General features: G+C 36.0%; 1 protein-coding gene across 1 annotated transcript; it reads left to right on the forward strand.

Moving 5' to 3' along the window:
- The first annotated feature begins 726 nt into the window (after positions 1-726).
- LOC135212301 (uncharacterized) lies at positions 727-15178 on the forward strand. Its single transcript, XM_064245724.1, has 7 exons — positions 727-1794; positions 5090-5776; positions 6332-6400; positions 7925-8127; positions 12023-12252; positions 12579-12734; positions 13467-15178. The coding sequence occupies exons 2-5, from the start codon at positions 5094-5096 to the stop codon at positions 12025-12027; spliced, it is 960 nt and encodes a 319-aa protein (XP_064101794.1). The 5' UTR covers positions 727-1794; positions 5090-5093; the 3' UTR covers positions 12028-12252; positions 12579-12734; positions 13467-15178.
- Positions 15179-18954: the final 3776 nt, after the last annotated feature.

Genomic DNA, 18954 nt, shown 5'->3' on the forward strand with positions numbered 1-18954 from the left:
ATATATATATATTATATAGTTACTATATAATTATAAATTAATAATATATATATATATATATATAATATATGTATATATATATACACACACAATCAGACTTAATGAAACACTGCTGAGAAAATAAGATACTGGCATGGAGCAACTAAATAACAAACAAAACAAAAACAAAAAAAAAAAGCCAAGATGTTATTCCCAAAAATTGAAATTCTCGGCCCATATCCAGCCGGACAGAGTTTACAAGATGGGGAAAGATCAACCAAAATGAGGAAGATGCAGTTTAACAGTTACGATGATGTATCGAGAAGAGTTAAGAGAAATGAGAGAAATTAAAACTGAGTTCTGGCAAAAAAAAGGATGACTCAAATTGAAAGTTGAATATTGCAGGGTAAACGTGACCTCATTAGGCGAAAACTTTGCATTCCCACAAACGTTCCCACAAACGTTCTTTGAAGGAGTCAGGCACGGTTCGTGTTTTGCCTGCGTGAAGCCAGAAGTCTGACAGAAGGAGGGTGGAGGAGTTGCAGTTGTAGGGGGGTAGAAGGAGGAGGAGGAGGGGGAGTAAGGATTATTGGTCAGCTGTAGGAGACACTCAATGGGGAGCGGGTGGGAAGAGGAGTAAGAGGAGGGGGAGGAGGAGGGAGTAGAGGAGAGAGAGAGAGTGAGGGTTGGCACTATCCTTGCATGCTTGTATTGATCTGCTAAATCCATGGTGATGTCTAGTAAACAGAGAGGCGAGCCATCTGGAGACGTTACAACTCGTATGTGGAACTGTGCTCTGCCAGACTTGTCTCATCGATTTCACTCGAACAGCCGCTGGCCAGCTGTTTTTCGCTCCTGTAGCATTACTTAGCGAGTCGTAATGATAAGCGGATCCCGTTGGATCTAGTGCTAGCGCAAGAGGCGGATAACAAAACAGACGGCAAAATCCAGGGGTGATGGAACGGAAAACGAGCTCTCGTTCCGAAAGTGTGATTAAGGGGAAGGCGGAATCGTGACGAAACCCAGACCAGCAACAGCAGCAGCAGTTCGTCAGAGTGCTGGACCATTCTTTGCCTGCTCCAAGTCAATCTCCCGTCATGCCCCACTCGTGAGCGTTCCCTGTTTTGTCGCTATTCGGAATGCCCGAGCCCAGTGAGGGCGTAAGGGATGGGTATTAATATATGCGAGGAGGATCTAACGCCGATCGTAAAATCTGAACGAGACAAGTGAGGAAGATTATAATGAAGCGGGAAATGGAGTGAGCGTTTACGTTTGGGCCGTGTGCAGTGTGCCATTCATGAATCTCGTGTAATCTGTTTCAGGCGACGTAAATAACGTCTCATTTAGCGCGTATTTGATGTTCTACGCTGTTCAGATATAGAAAAATTGCAACTTTAATCCACGTACGAAAATGGGGATGGTGTGTAGGATTAACGGAAATCGATGTAGCCCACTTTATTAAGATAATACCTAGTGAACAGTTTTAAAGGAAATGCGATATGACCCTGTGAACGAATACGAGAATACGGCGAAAGACGAGGCATATCTGAAGCTATAAGGAGTATATCGTATTAGCACAATAGTAGGTATGTTCAAAATCACGCTGAATCCGTGAAATATTATTAGTGAATGGAAAGTGAAATGGATACCTTCGTGAGAGGCTGTAAGAAGCTGACTGACTAATCTAAGAAACGTGTTCTAAAGGAGACGAAGGGACAAGAAGTTGCCAGTTAACATCCCGAGAAGGAAATGAACTAAAAGCCTGCACTTGATTTTGATATTCGAGTTACGAAAGTGTTCACAGTATATATAAAGGTAAGGTTCTGCAAAAAGGATCGTTGGTGCCTCCCACATGCATGTTGAAATGAGAGTCAAAGAGTATCAGAAGTGAAGCGAAGCTGCATTATTACATTTTACCATAAGCTAACAGATGACTCCTCCGCAGTTACAAAGTTGGACGCATTGGGAATCAAAGTAAGGTAATGTCATAAGGTCATCAAAATTTTAGTACAGAATTAACAGAGCGTTTATGGGAATTTTTGTGTAAAGATGTGTGCATCCATGATTCTAGAGGCCCTTTAAAACAAAGTTTGTATAAATAGTCACAGGATAAAAGTACCTGAGAGAATAATGGATTATATAATGAAATTGTCGAACTAACTCTCCTTTAGGGAAGCGAAGTGCGGATGTTAGCATCCAGATCGCATGCAGTTTAAAGCTGGATGGCGCATCGTGGGTGCTACTGAGTTTTCTCTAGGTTGAGGAGGTCTTCTGTACTGATGTCTTATTCCAGATTCTACAGGAAAAATATTAGTTTGCCAATGAGCGGTAGCTTATCTTTTCTAGGGAGCCATATCTATTAAAGGAAAATGTTAAATATATATATATATATATATATATATATATATATATATATAATATATATATATATATATTATAATATATATATTATATATATATATATATATATATATATATATATATATATATATACGTACATACATATCAAATTAACGAAACCCCATCAAAATCCTACGATACATCCTATAGGATACAAAGACTTTGATAAATAAATGAGTTGTATTAGAGTGAACATTAATGCAGAATGTTACTGTTGGAAATTCTGTGGAGTCGTAAACGTATAGGCATAGAGATGAAATAAATGAATAAATAAGGATCTCCCTAGAAATCAATGTTAGGTAAAATAAGACAACTCATGGCTCTGTCAAGTAGAATAAGGCCTCACAGGAACTTGAAAACAGAAAAACCATAAAAAAAAACTTTGATTCCTCTGGTAGTCTTTATCCCTATTTTCGGTCATTTCTTAACTTTCTTCCTCACATCATAGTCATGAAGAATTCTCTGTATTCTGTTCAGTGTACATTACTAGGAACTGCTATTTAACTGTATTCCCTACAGTACGTCGTACAAACTAATTACAACCTGTAATCCTTTTCTTCAAAAAATATCTCTAAGTTTATTGGTTCTGGGAAAGTTGAAGGCCATTTGAATGTCTGCCAGTGGCAACGATTTCGTCTCATGACCTACTGACCTCTGATGTCTCAGAAAGTTATACCTTTGATGACTTCACGCCCTTTGACACAAGCGCGCACACGTGCACACACACACATATGTATATATATATATATATATATATATATATATATATATATATATATATATATATATATATATATTATATATATATATATATATACATCAGAAACAATTATATTCATCACATCCACTTCTATAGCATTAAAGCCTGAAGGTCCTTTAGTGAATTGTACCTATTTTTTTTATTTCGTTTAATTCAAGATCATTCAGATTATATCCAAATGGCCTATAATCACTTATTGTTAAAAAAAAAAACTTTTTTGCTCCTAATTTACCTCATAGTCTCTCAAGTTGAAATATTCATTTAGACCCTTACAACTAGCAATCACGAATCTTCACGTTGAAGCTGGTGTGCGTCACCCATGCATGCATTTCTAGGAATCATGAATTTGAGTCGAGAAAACCGAATCAATACTGAACTAGACAGATGATGTGAGACTTTGATCGAACGGCGGGCGCCACCTGGTCCCGGAAATCTAATATGGAAACCAGATGGTGAGCGATGACGATTTAACTAAAAAAAAAAAAAAAAAAAAAAAAAAAAAAGATGAAATTTGAACTCAACTATCTTACCATAAACTTATTTCCGTAGGAGGCTCTTTCAATCTTGCTACTGAAATCATATTTTGACACCTGCCGATTATGGATGCAGTGGTTACAAAAATATGTCCGTATATACTTCCCACGAGTGTAGGTAATCTTTGCTTATGAACATATATATGTGTGAGTATTTCTGTGTATGAGCTGAGAAAGAGATAGACTATCTTTGCAAATATGGATATCTCACTTACAGACAGGAATAACTACATCAAATTGCTTTTATTTATAAATTCATATCCTATATATAAGCTGCACCTACATATAAAACATCTTTTACATATGCAAGTTGAAGAGTTGTTTACAAGCACTTGATTATAATACATGCACACAGACGCACACAAGAAATTCATCGAAACAGCTTCGATATTTTAGTCTTTAACTCACATTCAGCATCCACGCTATCATATAATTATATGCTTCCATAAAGGAGAGTTGGCTATTCAACCAACCATACAATACCAATTTTGTTTCCGTATTAATATCTGCATATATTCTTGCTACCAGCACAGTGGGTATTATTCATGTATGCATGTATGGTTGGGTGGCATGTGTGTCTGCCCACGTGTCTGAGCTGGTGGGTTTGACGTGTGTGTGTGTGTGTGTGTGTGTATGTGTCTGCATGCGTTGGCAAACTGCTTGCTTCTCGTAATAATGAAGAAGATAAAGAGACTTAAATTATAAAACTCCCTAACCTGTTAATCTGACCGAAGACGTGGTTTCATACGAATTAAGAAGAAATCGAGAAGAAATATAGAGTATTTTATTTATAATAGAGAAAAAAAAGGGACCTGTGAATTCAGCGCTAATGAGGAATTGCCCGATATGTTTAAAAAGAGAAACCGGCACAAACGGACATGTGAGGACCAATTAACTTTAATGAGAAGTATTAGAATTTTTATATAATTATGGTTATTTTAGAGCACTATGACAAGGGGGCGGGAGGGAGGGGGGCGCGCGTTTTACTGCAATAAATTTTTTCCCCAAAGAAAAGTGAAAGTCCTTTTGAATGGTGGAGTGATCTTGGAAATAGCTTATATGCTTTTGCAATTAGTTTTGAATGCTTCAATGCTGAGACTGATTTTGAGGATACTTGAGAAATTTTCAAGCCGTTCTTAAGACTTCGTATGTATACATACGAAGAGCGCATGATCTTTTCTCGAATATCAAGCTTGTGCTTTTGAGGAGAGAGTCAGTATAGAGCTTGAAGTTCTTCAGTTTCTTGAATGAATTATTATGCAACAGAATTAAAAACACAAGCCAGCAACATTCATATAAAAAAAGTCAGGAAATTTGTATCTATTTGGGATGAACAAATTAAAGTTTATTTGCTCAGTATCAGTTGAGTGTTTGATGTTGCGGACCAAGAGACCAGCCATTCGATCTTATTTTCCAGGAAGATGAGCGATACGAAAGAGGACATAGAAAACGGGAACACCAAAGAAGCTATCGAAGCCCAGGTCCAGCTGAATGGGGATGCCCGCGAAGCTCACCCAGAAAAACAAGAAGAAGAAGAAGCGAAAGACGAGGGAAAACAACAAGCAGTGGAAGGGGGAGGTGGAGGTGTAGGAGGTTTACTACCATCAGCAGCAGGAAATGCAGCAGGAGCAGGGGGAGAAGCAGGTAGAGAAAGGCAAGAGGATAAAGATGTGGGGGGGAGCAGTAAGAAGCCCGGGGGGGAGAAGGAGAAAGGCGCAATCAGGCGAATGACGAGCTTCAAGATCTCGAAGAGAGACGAGGCCTGGAGGAAGAAGAAGCGAGCCCAGCTGAGGCTGGATATCCCGAGCGCCCAGAGGGAGATTCCAGTTCTCTCCGTGATTCCAGCGACTGGAAGCGCCAGTCGCTACAGCCACTACAGCCTGGACTACACCGAAAATAGCACTTCCAGCACGACCAACAGTTGCTTCCAGTGTCTTTTCACTGCCAAGCTAGTCTGGACTCTGCTCCTGACGGTTCTGGATCACATAACGGACGCCATGGCCATAGAAAGGTTCTTCCGGACGGGACACATGCTCTTCTTCGTTTTAAGCTTGGTATTCTATGTAGTGCCTATCTTCATTCTGTGTACATATGCGACTAATAAGTAAGTACCCTGTCCAAAGTTTCAAAGTAATTTTAAGACACATTATCTACTGTGGGTCCTCTCAAACAAAGGCATTCGTACTCCGTAGGATTTTATCTTTCTGTAGTATCTCTACATACCTGTAGACCACTATCAATAAATGACGAAAGATACAGAATTCTTCTCAGTGCTACACAAGTAAATTAGTTTTTTGGCCTTTCCTTTTGAAGTTCGATGTTATAGTAGCCCATCAATTTACATAACAGAAGTCGATGGTGAATCTTGTGATTAGTAAACCGTTGTCCTTTATAGTATGTTTTTGATGATTATGATATATAACTACACCTGTTGATGATCTGCATATATATGCATGAGTGTCTAGGTGCTTAGCTCAGATATGCATATATTTAAGCAATGTATGTATATGTATATGTATATATATATATATATATATATATATATATATATATATATATATATATATATATATATATATATATATATACACGTGGGATCATCTATGTATTATATTTCCTCTAAAATCTGAACTGAAATCCTAAAACATTTATATTCCAGGCTTAAAAGGAAATTGCAATGGTCCTGGCTAGACTGTGTGCTGAATTTCTTTATCGCTCCGTACTGGCTGTAAGTGAAATGGGATTTAGTTTATCTCTCTCTCTCTCTCTCTCTCTCTCTCTCTCTCTGTGAAATGTTCAGACACGTCTCTCCGGCTGGGTTATTTAATCTTTATTTGTCACTCACTTTATTTGGTAATGGGTTAATAGGAATAGCAGATTTCTGTTAATAGACTTTTTTAATATAAGTTATATGTCTACATTTTCATTTCCTCGAAAGATAACACCATTATATTAGCTTTTTCCTTATGACTTCACATGAGAAATCAACATACATATTAGATCATGGAAATTAATTATACCTTTAATGCTGTTTTCTAACCGGATTCATCTTTCTGCTAAAATTTTAAACGTTAGAGATGGAAGATTTTGGATTTCTCTAAATGCAGAATTGAATTCATCCATAGTACGTGAGAAAAGTCAATTGACTTCTAGAAGTCAGCATCCCCCATCTGCCATTTCATCGAGAGATCCCATTAATAATAAAATTCTCATCGATACATGAACTATTTTTGAGCGTAAATGTTCATATTCCCTCTCTTGAACTTCGTCGGTCGATTGCGTCACAAAATTGAAATCAGGTGGGGCACCTAAAAAAGTATTTCAAGCTCCTTATCTCCAAAACCTATGGACTGATTATTTTTCTAACATTTAAAAGAGTAAGGTATTGAATTAGACAACCCCAAGCTCATCTGGTAACCTGATTGTAACCAAACAGAAGAAAATAATTCGCATGACATCTAAGAAAAAACAGAAAATAATTCGCATAAAATCTAAAAAAAGGCAAAAGTCAATTATCATCGTTCAAATCGATTGAAGTCGTTTTCAGAATTAATGTTGTCATCATAGAGCAACAATTTACATATCATCAGTATTGAAAAATGGCTATACACCTGACAGTTGAGATTTACAGCCACTGATTGCATCAAATCTGAAAAAATGGAGTTTAATTCCCGTAGGCTATCTTTGATATAAAACTCAAACAAGGCGTGATCCAACCCCCAGCTTACTCGGGGCGCGTGCTAAAATCTACGGTCAAATAAAGCGTTGGTTCACCAACGAAATTAAAATAAAAACGCTATATTTTATTAGAAACAATTGTTATGTACTGTATAACATGCACATTATTTATTCTTTTACATTTTCATTCTATTAAATAAATCATAAATATCCTATCATAAATTTCCTGTATCTTTAACTCAACTCGAAACACCTTTTTCAGACCTTTTTAGGCTCTTCATAGACCTTTCCTCCCCTCCCACCCCACAACAAGCAACAAAATACTTTGTAGGCTTACTCCCCGAGTACGCGAAGAGGTGTTGACACACATCACAAAATATATATGGATTTAATTACGTTGTATCACGCAAAAACGTAAGATGAACCTCGGCAGTAGAGTTAAGAAAAACTGAATAAACAAACCCGCCAGAAATTGCCGCGAAACTTGAAGTAATGATTCTCAGTTACCCTGAGCAGTAGAAGTAGTCATAGTAGTAGGGGACTGAGCCTGACACCCCTCATGAATCCCTTCCAGAATAATCGTGAACATCACGAATTCGCTGAAGAACGGCCGCCACCAGACACGCTACGAGCCGAACGACGCCGATATCTCAACCAAGGAAGAAATTCTCCGGGATGGGAAGGCTTTGGCGACCTTACATACGTTGGAAGGAGTCCTCGAAGCCACGCCGCAGGTTTACATCCAGATCGCAGCGTATATGACGCTCCCCATTACGAGTATGTTGTTATTATTATTCTTAGAAGTAGCGAAGTAGCTTTGCGGACTGTTCATCTTGCAAGCATTATTTGAATGTTAATGATAAGTGTTTTACTCCTGGTCATTACTTATGCTTATTTCACACATACACACACACACACACACACACACACACATATATATATATATATATATATATATATATTATATATAATATATATATAGATATATATATATGTGTATATATATATATGTATGTGTGTGTGTGTGTATGCATGTATTTACATATGTATTTACATATGAATGTAGTATATATACATATATATATATATATATATATATATATATATATATATATATATATATATATATATATGTATATGTATATGTATATGTTATATATGAAGCAAACCAGTGAAATGTCAGAAAGCGTATGATGGAAACAGAGATTTTCCAGTCTCTTATTTAAACCTCATTCATCATATTAATCTGCAAGAGCGTCTATGTATTTATGAACGCCCGCACCAGTAAGGTATTCATAGGCGGTGTTCCTGATTCATGCATGAACTGTGAATACTGCCGCAGCTAATCTGCATGGCATCAAATTTGCATCGAGCACAACGCGTACGTCCGGTTTCCTTTTAAAAGTCAACCGATTCGTTCCGAAAATGAAAGGAGTTCATTTTTGCTTTATAGTATCATAGTAAGTTAGTTAGAAGTGACTTGGGACCCGAGTTAGTTGTTTACGGAAATCAAATTAACAATATATCTATATATATTTAGCTTATATATAAATATATATACGGTATATATGTATATATATATCTATTATCGTATAATTACATAAATATGTATCTTATATGTGTGTGTGTGTGTGTGTGTGTAAGGTGTGTGTGTGTATAATGTGTTTCTATGATGTCTATCCTGAACCTGCATTATGGGGTAATGTCATATATATACATAATATATATATATATATAATCCTGAATTTAATTATCACATCGAACCGTGAATTCCATTTATATATCTTCAAGCTACAAACTGTCCTTTAATATCTAAATTCACTTTACCTCCCAAATGATATATTTTCATATATGTACCGAAGGGGAATTTTTTTTTTTTTTTTTTTTTTTTTATTTTTTTTTTTTTTTTTTTTTTTTTTTAGTTGATAATAATTTCGATCCCCCACCCCCATGGGATCGAACCACCGTCCAAGTGGACGGGGACGAAATCAGGACAGTCAGTGACGCTATCCAATCAGTTGGCTGATTGGATAGCGTCACTGACTGTCCTGATTTCGTCCCCGTCCACTTGGACGGTGGTTCGATCCCATGGGGGGACGAAATTATTATCAACTAAAAAAAATTCCCCTTCGGTACATATGAAAATATATCATTTGAGAGGTAAAGTGAATTTAGATATTAAAGGACATTTGTAGCTTGAATTGATATATATAGATATATCCACCACTCAACACCTATATAATAATAATATATATGTGTGTGTGTGTGTGTGTGTGTTGTGTGTGTGTGTTTTATGTGTGATGTATGTATTGATGTATGGTATCTATATATATATATTATATATATATATATATAATATATATATATATAATATATATATATTGTATGTATATACAGCGTGAATCTAAAATCTCAACTTTCCTTCTAATCCCAATTCACCATTTATAAGTAAGTAGTTATACTGAGTTGTAGCATCATGTCACAGTCTTAAAAGTAATTACTAATGCAGTTGTTTCATGGCCTGTAAGTATAAATATCCAGCCCATACATATGCATGACACTGGGTAGACATAATTAATTAGATTTATCCTTTAGTTCTTAGGTTCCGTGCCCGTTTTTTTTTCTTTCTTTTTTAAGGAGGAGTAATAGTAGAAGTGGTGAGGAAAATATAATTGATATTCATAAGCAAATAACAGTTGTGTGCAATAATTTAGTACGGAACAATGGTTCTGCTTTTGCTTACAGAAGAATACCTTGATGACTAGTTGCCGTATGGCCCATAATACCTGAATTATCGACGACTTGTGATGTCACTCCAAATATTCAAGTGGTATAAGGGTTAGTTAATGTGAAATGATATTTCAGTTCTCTGCGATGGATCATTCGTGTAAGCAGAATGGAAGGTTATTGGTGGATGGGAGGATCACACAATGCGGAAGTGTAATTAATCAGCTGATCAAGAGAAATGGTAATAAATCCTCTATTCATATGATTTGAATAAACTGGACTTGCCCTGGTTACTACTAATCAAAGGGAAAATTGCAGTTCGCATATTATGAAAAACAATCAGTAATGCAAAGGTTTTTTTATTTAAAAAAAAATCAAAAGCAATGGTGGTAAATCAGCTGTCCATATGATTTGAACAAATTGGACTTGCCCAGGTTATTACTTAATCAAAGGCAAAATTGCAATTCGCATATGTTATGAAAAACAGTCAATATTACAACGGTTTCTTATATATAAAGAAAGAACGTGCTTCTCAACGTCACTGATTCTGATGAGCAGATATTTTGCATTTTGCAATGACTCAAAAGCTAATGACCCTTTAGGATGATTGTGTCTTTCCTCTTGTGATTATTGGTTGCATGGTACTTCGAAAAAACAACACAACAAAAAGATGAAAATTATATCCTCGCTGGTACAGTTTCTTCTTCAAAGTTAGTATTGAGACCGTGGTTCATGATTCGATATGCTTTGTTGTTTTTTTAGGGATAACAGTTCATTAGTAGAAATGTAAATAACATATAAAATTAGATATAAAGAACCGTTTGCAACACTTCCCAAAATAATCCAAATAATGCTGGTAATGTCGTAGACTGGTGAACAGGCATCTAGAGCTATGGGCGTAGAGCTATGGGCGTAGAAATACTTCAGAAACTTGAAAGAAAAATCATTTTATGTTGGTGAACTCGTAATCAGACTCGTGTTTATATGTAAGTTGAGGTTGGTGTTTATTAATCTATTCAATCTATTCAATGTATATTGCAGGTAAATAGAGTCCCATATTCGTCCACTCTCCTGCTAATATATAGTGTGTCATTCTTTTATCGGAAAGTTATTTTTGGCTGGTTCGATTATTAGGTCAATTTCAGAGGAAAATGGGAAGGAAACTACATTTCAACCGTTCCGTATCTTCATCTGATTTGCATATAACATTGAACGCTGGATTTTCCAAAGCACGGGTGCTTGGTTGCATTGTTCAGACAAGTTTTGGGGATGCTTAAATAGGTATAAATGGTACTATTAACGCTTTATTGTACGCAAACACACGCACATATACATGCATATATTCATGTATTCACACACACATACAAACACACACATATATATACATATATATATATATATATATATATATATATATATATATATATATATATCTATATATATATATATATATATATATATAGCTATAATATATCTATATATCTATGTGCATATAGTAATTGTATGTTCGTTTATGAAGGCATGTATGTACACAATGCCATAATTATACTCAACATAAATGCGTGCATGTATTCATACATTTTTTACTAACGACGTTATATAATTTATGCTTGCCTGTGTTTATTTTTTTTTCTAGATATCAGTCGTGGATTAATGTCATTATATATTTTCAGAATTCTGTTGCATAAATTTACAAATTATAACTATAATTAATGTAAACGTCCCAGTAAGGTGCCGCATATGTCATCATTTCATTTAAATGTCCTCAAATGTTTCTTAGTCCTTCAAATGATGAACTTTTGCTCACAAACTATTGCCTAAGATTAGAACTAAACTGAATTAAATAGAATTTTTTCATGTATTAGAACCCATCTATCATCTTTGTTTGATAAGCTCTGGCTTTTTCGTTTTATATATATATAGTTTTTTTTACTTTCGCCAACAGAATGATAAAGAACCATCCCACTTGAGAACTGGGGATTGGCTCTATGAGAAAGGCTTTGCACATCGCTCTGATCCGTTGCACAAAAAATAAAAAAAATAAAAGGAATGGACTGGCCCCCCTCCCAAAAAATTATCCATTTGGTCACTCTCCCTCCGAGGCTTAAAGAGAGGACCACCACTTCCCCACTTCAAAACACTTGCTCAAAATGACACTTTGCTCGCTGCACACAGGTAAGAAGTTTTTTTTTTTTTTTTCTTTTATGCTATTTCGAAATGCATGTATATATATAAGTCGTTCCGTGTGACCGCTTCAGTAACGGAAACTCATGAGACCACTTGATATACGACTTTATGTTTTTCTTTATTTATTTTTTATTTTTTTTTTTTGCATTTTTGCAGTTGCTTTATCAGTACGTAAGCTAACTACGCAATCAAATCTACATTATATATCATTTAAACCGTGCATATCACGTCTAAGGCTTCATAATAAAAAACCTATCACAGTCAAAACAAAAAATGCATGATGACTTTTCATAAATACGTCAATTTTCTCCCAGGCATGTACGATGAAGTGGTGGCCAGACTGCCCCTGACGATCAGTGTCATATCAGTGGCCTGGTCCATCGTGGCCAATTTGGACGTGGGAACAAACAACGTGTTCTGGGGAGGAGTCCATCGATTCTTCGCTGCTTCGGAAGTCGGAGTGGCAATTAGTAAGTTTGGTTTGTGATCTAGTGTTTTCGCTCGTCTGTTATCTAGTGTTTTTCATTCCGACTTCGAAAGAGACCTCATCCTTGGATGGGGTATTTGTAAAGCAAGAAGATAACAATCTTTATAGACTCATCGATTTCAATGGAATCTTCTGCAGTATAGTTATAGCATTTCAGTATGCTAGTCATTATTAGAATAATATCAAAAGGAAAAAGTTTCCAGCTACATTAAAATTGATAAAGTCACTTTAGATATGTCATGGATGATGGTCAATTTAATCTTCCTGTTAACATAAAATAAGATAGAAGGAAGACAGTAATTTGTGGGGGTTTTATTAAGTATATTTAACAGACATTTAAAAAAATGGTTATGGAAAAATTCAACATTCATTATTTATGGCCCTGGATATGTGTAAACACCTGTTTACATCTAAGAAATAAATTATTTTTCACAGTTGCAATTTCCTCTTTTATATCTTCGATTTATGTGAATCTGTCTGATTAATATTTATACGTAATTTGCATGTACTACTTCAAAATCAAATGACACAAACAAAATTACATTTTGAGTAGCTGAGTTCCCAGTACCAATAAATTGAAACCCGATTTTCCCTTTGAACTCTTCAAATATGATATCCAATATATTGACGTCACGATTTAATGAAAGCGTCTCTCTCTCTCTCTCTCTCTCTCTCTCTCTCTCTCTCTCTCTCTCTCTCTCTCTCTCACCTCCAGCTACCAGAGCGATGGTCGCTGGGGGCCTCTTCCTCCAGCTGTACCCTGGAGTCTGGCAGTGGATCTGGCTTCTGCCCATCGCCTTCAGCGTCCTGGTCACCTGGTTCGTGATGCCCTTCTCCATCAGCTCCTTCAAGGACCTCCTCACCCCGCTGAAGAAGGCTCTGACGATTCCCGCGGCGGACCTGGAGAGCATCTGCGGCCTGATGCCCTTCCTGGTGGCGTCCCTGTTCCTTCTCCCTTCGACGTACGAGCCGCTGCTGTACTTCGTCGGGTTCGAGTTCCTGGCGGGGCTCTCCTGGTTCTGCTTCACTCTGCCGAAGGAAGGCAGCAACGTGTTCATGGACCGCTGAGGGCGCGAGAAATATTGGCTCCTCTTATTTATGATAGATCTCTGTTAATGTTTATAACGGATTTAAGATTTTTGACTGATAAAGACGATAAAGTTCTCTCTCTGCCTTTAGAAGAGAGGACAGCATCATGCTAAAGAAATGTTGAAAGGTACGGGTAAAACAAACACTTAAACTGGAGCCTTTTTCTTTCATCGAAAATAGACTTAAATCGGACAGTTGATGATTTTGATTAATATGACGGTAATAATAAGGACGTCATTATATGTTGAAATGTGTTGCCCGTATCGATAACCTCTTGTATAATTAGCTTTCATTTTTTAATATATTTATATTGATTATTGTGACTGGTGATCTGTATGACAGGTGCTAATTTTCTATTGAAAATAATTATGTTGTCTTATAAGAAGGCCAAGAACATATCTGAAGAACAGCGGTGGTCAATATGAGCATCTTGAGCAAACAAAGAAATTAAAATCTCGGGAGTAATAATAAGTCCAGGCCCGGAAAGCTTTTTGTGAAATGTTGAGAATCTTCCTCACTAATATCTATCGAGTTCCCCCACAGTTCTTAGCATGGAAAGAAGATATTACCCAGTTTAGCCAGTGTAAAGAAAACGGAAGAAGGCAGGTGATAATATGGATTATTACCAGAAGCTCTAGTGAAGTCATATTCCTAGACAGTTATTTTATACATTTCTCATCTAGCAACGGGAAAATATAATATCTAGTAAAAGGTGAATTTATCCCAGCACTGCTCTGTATGACGGACTTTTCATACATAACACTTACTGAAGAACAATGGCTCCTGCTGGAGCTCAATCCATTTAGCAATTATTTCTCAATTCAGAGTGGTTCCTGAATAGTGCATCATAACAATGGCGTTTCAATGTTGGTCAGGTTTGAAAAAAGAAAATTAAAGCAAAGGAAGTTAATGAGTTTTGTTCCAATTGCTTTCTGAGTCATTCACTCGGATGGTGGACTGTAGCAAAAGGCTGAATAACCATAAGATAAAAGTGAACTGAGACATGGAATTGAAATAGTAAAAGTTTTTACTGTAAGTTCCAAGGCACTGTGCTGAACGTGAATATTTGCATCGTTAGGAAGGGTACAAATAATCCTGCTTACCTTTCAATTTTTTTACCTGTCAATTTTTTTACCTGTCAATTTTTTTACCTTTCAATTTTTTTACCTGTCAATTTTTTTACCTTTCAATTTTTTTTACCTTTCAATTTTTTTACCTTTCATTTTTTTTCCTTCAATTTTTTACCTTTCAATTTTTTTCACCTTTCAATTTTTTTCCCTAAACAATTTTTTTTTATCCTTCAATTTTTTTACCTTTCAATTTTTTTCACCTTTTAATTTTTTTACCTAAACCATTTTTTTATCCTTCAATTTTTTTATCTTTCAATTATTTTACCTTTCAATTTTTTTTACCTTTCTTTATTTTACCTTTCTATTTTTTTACCTTTCAATCTTTTTTACCTTTCTTTATTTTACCTTTCAATTTTTTTTGCCTTTCATTTTTTTTTTACTTTTCATTTTTTTACCTTTCATTTTTTATCTCAATTTTTTTACCTTTCAATTTTTTTTTACTTTCATTTTTTTTATCTCAATTTTTTTACCTTTCATTTTTTTATCTCAATTTTTTTACCTTTCAATTTTTTTTACCTTTCACATTTTTTTTACTTTTCAATTTTTTACCTTTCAATTTTTTTTTTACCTTCCAATTTTTTCTCTGTAAATGAAACTGGAAACGAGATTCAAGTAGTATCATTGGCAAATAACACATATGACATCAAATGGAATTCCTATGATTTACCATATTGTTTTCATACCTTTGCTTTATATCAATCTCGCATTGCATTACAGTTATGTTTTAAGTGTAGAGATCAGTCCTGCAATTGTTGTCAAGATTCCTATACTTTTAACAGGAAATATCATGTTATCCACATAACAGCATTCCGGCGTATCATTTTAATCCATATATAATGTCCATAGTAATAAAGGCATAGCTGAGATTTGGAGTCTTGATTATTATTTACCTAATTTCGCTGTAAAAATATTATTTTATATTTAGAGTACCACGTATTTTCAGAATGGCTCATAAAATATTTTCTAAAGAGATGCTTTATGCAATAAACAAATTGACAACTTTCATTTGCTTTAATGAAATAGGAAGGTAAAACTGTTTCATTTGCAGGCTACAGTAATCTTTTATTACGAAAATACTGTGCTAAGAATCACCTATGTTTTACTTTAGTTTCCTTTACAGATAGAAATTTCAATACTCACAATGGGTTTCATTATGCTAATTCACTGGTAAATTTAAATGAGTATAATCTCAGAATTGTCATCAAATATTTGCAGAAATCTGAATATGTGAATCTCTTTAAAACTCTAATCGCTACAAACTATCCCTGGTACATTCTTGACATAACGTGAATTTAATACAGACAATCTTTTCTTTACAGGACATTTGTTTGCATGAAAACAAGTGGACAGTAATCCTCGTGGCATGTAAATAATTCATATATTTCTATTTATTTCAAATCCTTTATACCTAAATACCCAGAATAGGCTTTAGTTCAGTCACTAACTGTTGTTATTTTAATCTTGTTTGCTGTCACAGGCTTGCCTTTGATAACGTAAATATAATTTAAGAAAATTCAAGATAAAAGTAAATACTTGAGCAAATAAGCTTCCCAGTCACTTTGGCGCCATCTGTAGTTCTCGCGCGTAGCCAGATACGTCATCCATGGAATTGGTCCTTGTTTTTGCTTTTCCATGTCCGTGGTGAGAGAGAGATAAAGAGAGAGGGTCCGAGGGACGATTCCGAACCGAAGACAGATTACTACGATGGCCGGAGGAGGAGAGGAACCTGAGGATCATGTGTGTTTCTAGTGATCGACCCAAGAGATCATCTGTATTCAACTTGTGTCTGAGGGTTTTATGAATAAGGATGTATCTTCGAAATGGTCGTGGGCTCTGGGTGTCGGATTGAAAGGCGTAGCAGTTCAGCATATTGGCGAGGAACTCCACGCTCCTCTAGTTATCACGGACTCGTTTGTAGCCATCTTGAGGTCTGCAGACGTTATAAGGCTATCCACTGCTTTGCTATACAGGAAGGCCATAATTGTGTCAATGTCTTGGACCACCGGATGTTGCAGAGGGAGGTTGCACGTCGGGCCAGATATATGAAGCGTCCATCGGTAATTTTGGAGCGGTGAGCAATTTCTCGCTGGAAAAAGTGTTGATTAGTTTCATGTTAGTTACAAACTTGCAAGACTGGTCAACTTAGTCGTCCACCAAGGTTACCCCCTTGCTGAATAATCACTGGTTCCATGCAACGTAAAAACATCATTCAAACAAACCAAGGTTACACTTAATTATCTGTCAGGGAGGGTTATGGTGTAAGTGCTGTATGATATCCCAGGGAAATAATGAGTGGTGGGATGTGCCAGTGGAACTATTAAGGGCTCGAGTGTTAGTTTCGTAATGGGAATGGGTTTTGTCAGTCTTCAGACTGGAAAGAAATTTTTTTTTAATTTATATTTTTAAGCTATGTTAATATAATCCTAATTTTTATTGCGTTTTAAACCCTTCCTCCTTTTGAAAATATTAAATACGTTAATGTTTGGTTCTAGTAGACTATGAAATGGTTCTAGTTCTTCTTCCTAGCTTAAACCCATTTTTATATGGGGTCGCCATTGTGAATGAGTCGTCTCCTTCGATTTCTGTCCTGTGCAAAATGGTTCTAGTTGACTATGAAAAAGAACCACTTATTACGATGCATACAAAACTAAAAATCTAAGTTTTTCTAAAGGTATTGCAGTTGATAAAAAATTGGTATAGATCAGAGTTGGACATTGAAAAAAACTTATAAATACGCATTATAGCACTTTTTACACAAATGTGCAGTTATGTACGTGGGTGTATAACTTACGTATGTGTCATTTTCTACCTCTGCCCCGTAATTATACATGTTCCAATTAGGCATTCATTTGGGGGCCTCAGTGGCAATTAGGCATTCATTTGATGGCAATTAGGCATTCATTTGAGCGCCTCAGTGCCGTGATCGGTATGGCCTTGACCTGCCACCTCGGTGGCCGCGAGTTAGATTCTCAGGGATTTCTTTGAGGTGTGAGAGATGTGTAATTCTGGTGATATAAGTTTACTCTCGACGTGGTTCGGAAGTCACGTAAAGCAGTTGGTCCCGTTGCCGAAAAACCACTGGCTCCTTGCAACGTAAAAACACCATACAAACCAAGTAGTCCTTTATTACACAAGGCTTGAAAGAAGTTATCTACAAATAAGTGTTCATCCCAAGCATATTAGTTTAAGAGTACTAAAAGACTTTGATATCCAGTAAGAGCTGTTCCTTATCTCGGAAACATACTCTCCTTTTTCAGGCAGAGAACAATGGAGCTGTAGGGGGCATTTTTGTCTTTCCTCTTGAGGGGAAGAATGTTTTCGGGTAGAGTAAAAACCGGAGAGGCTCCCAGTCTGTGGGTCTGCAATTATGGAGAGGGACCTGTGTAGGATATATTTTTAAGGGCTCTCTTCACTTTGAGTGAGGCGTTTTTTTTTTTTCTTTTTTTCATAACTGGCTGGGCTCCATCTCAAAGGGAAAAGACAAAAGCCGGCTATGGGAAAAAAACTCTAGAAAGAATCTATTGCGGCAGAAAAACAATAATAAGTCTCATACGAAATGGGACAGTTCCTTACCTTTCTATTGCATGTTCTGTGGACAACTTTTAGATAATCATTCTCGTACACTTTTTTTTTTAAACTCCCCTTTATTTTAATCCTCCCTTTTATATTACCCTGGTTTTTTCTAAAAATTTCCTTTTCCTAAAATTTTCCTTTTTCAAAAATGTTCATATTACTGTACTACTACTAAAGCCCATTAATGCTTAATTGATTTACCTACATTCTGAATTCCGAGATTCACTGGTGTGTTATAAGTGTTTAATAGATGAAATGGTACCTTTTGCGGTTTTCTTAAGGCTGCAAAAATATCTTTGTCGGTTGTTACTTTGTGACCTTGGCTATTGTCACGGAAATTACACCAGTACTCTAGTGTTGTCACTTGTACCTCAGTATCGACTTGACAAATGTACCAGTCCTTTGTGCGGC

Source organism: Macrobrachium nipponense, chromosome 40 (assembly GCF_015104395.2).
Source record: "Macrobrachium nipponense isolate FS-2020 chromosome 40, ASM1510439v2, whole genome shotgun sequence".
NCBI lineage: Eukaryota > Metazoa > Arthropoda > Malacostraca > Decapoda > Palaemonidae > Macrobrachium > Macrobrachium nipponense.

What these genes read in the sequence shown, in the direction of transcription:
- LOC135212301 (XM_064245724.1), top strand. Translation starts at nt 5,094, where the DNA reads ATGAGCGATACGAAAGAGGACATAGAAAACGGGAACACCAAAGAAGCT. An exon ending in TGTACATATGCGACTAATAA is followed by an intron (nt 5,777 to 6,331) that starts GTAAGTACCCTG and finishes TTTATATTCCAG; the next exon opens with GCTTAAAAGGAAATTGCAAT. An exon ending in TTTATCGCTCCGTACTGGCT is followed by an intron (nt 6,401 to 7,924) that starts GTAAGTGAAATG and finishes AATCCCTTCCAG; the next exon opens with AATAATCGTGAACATCACGA.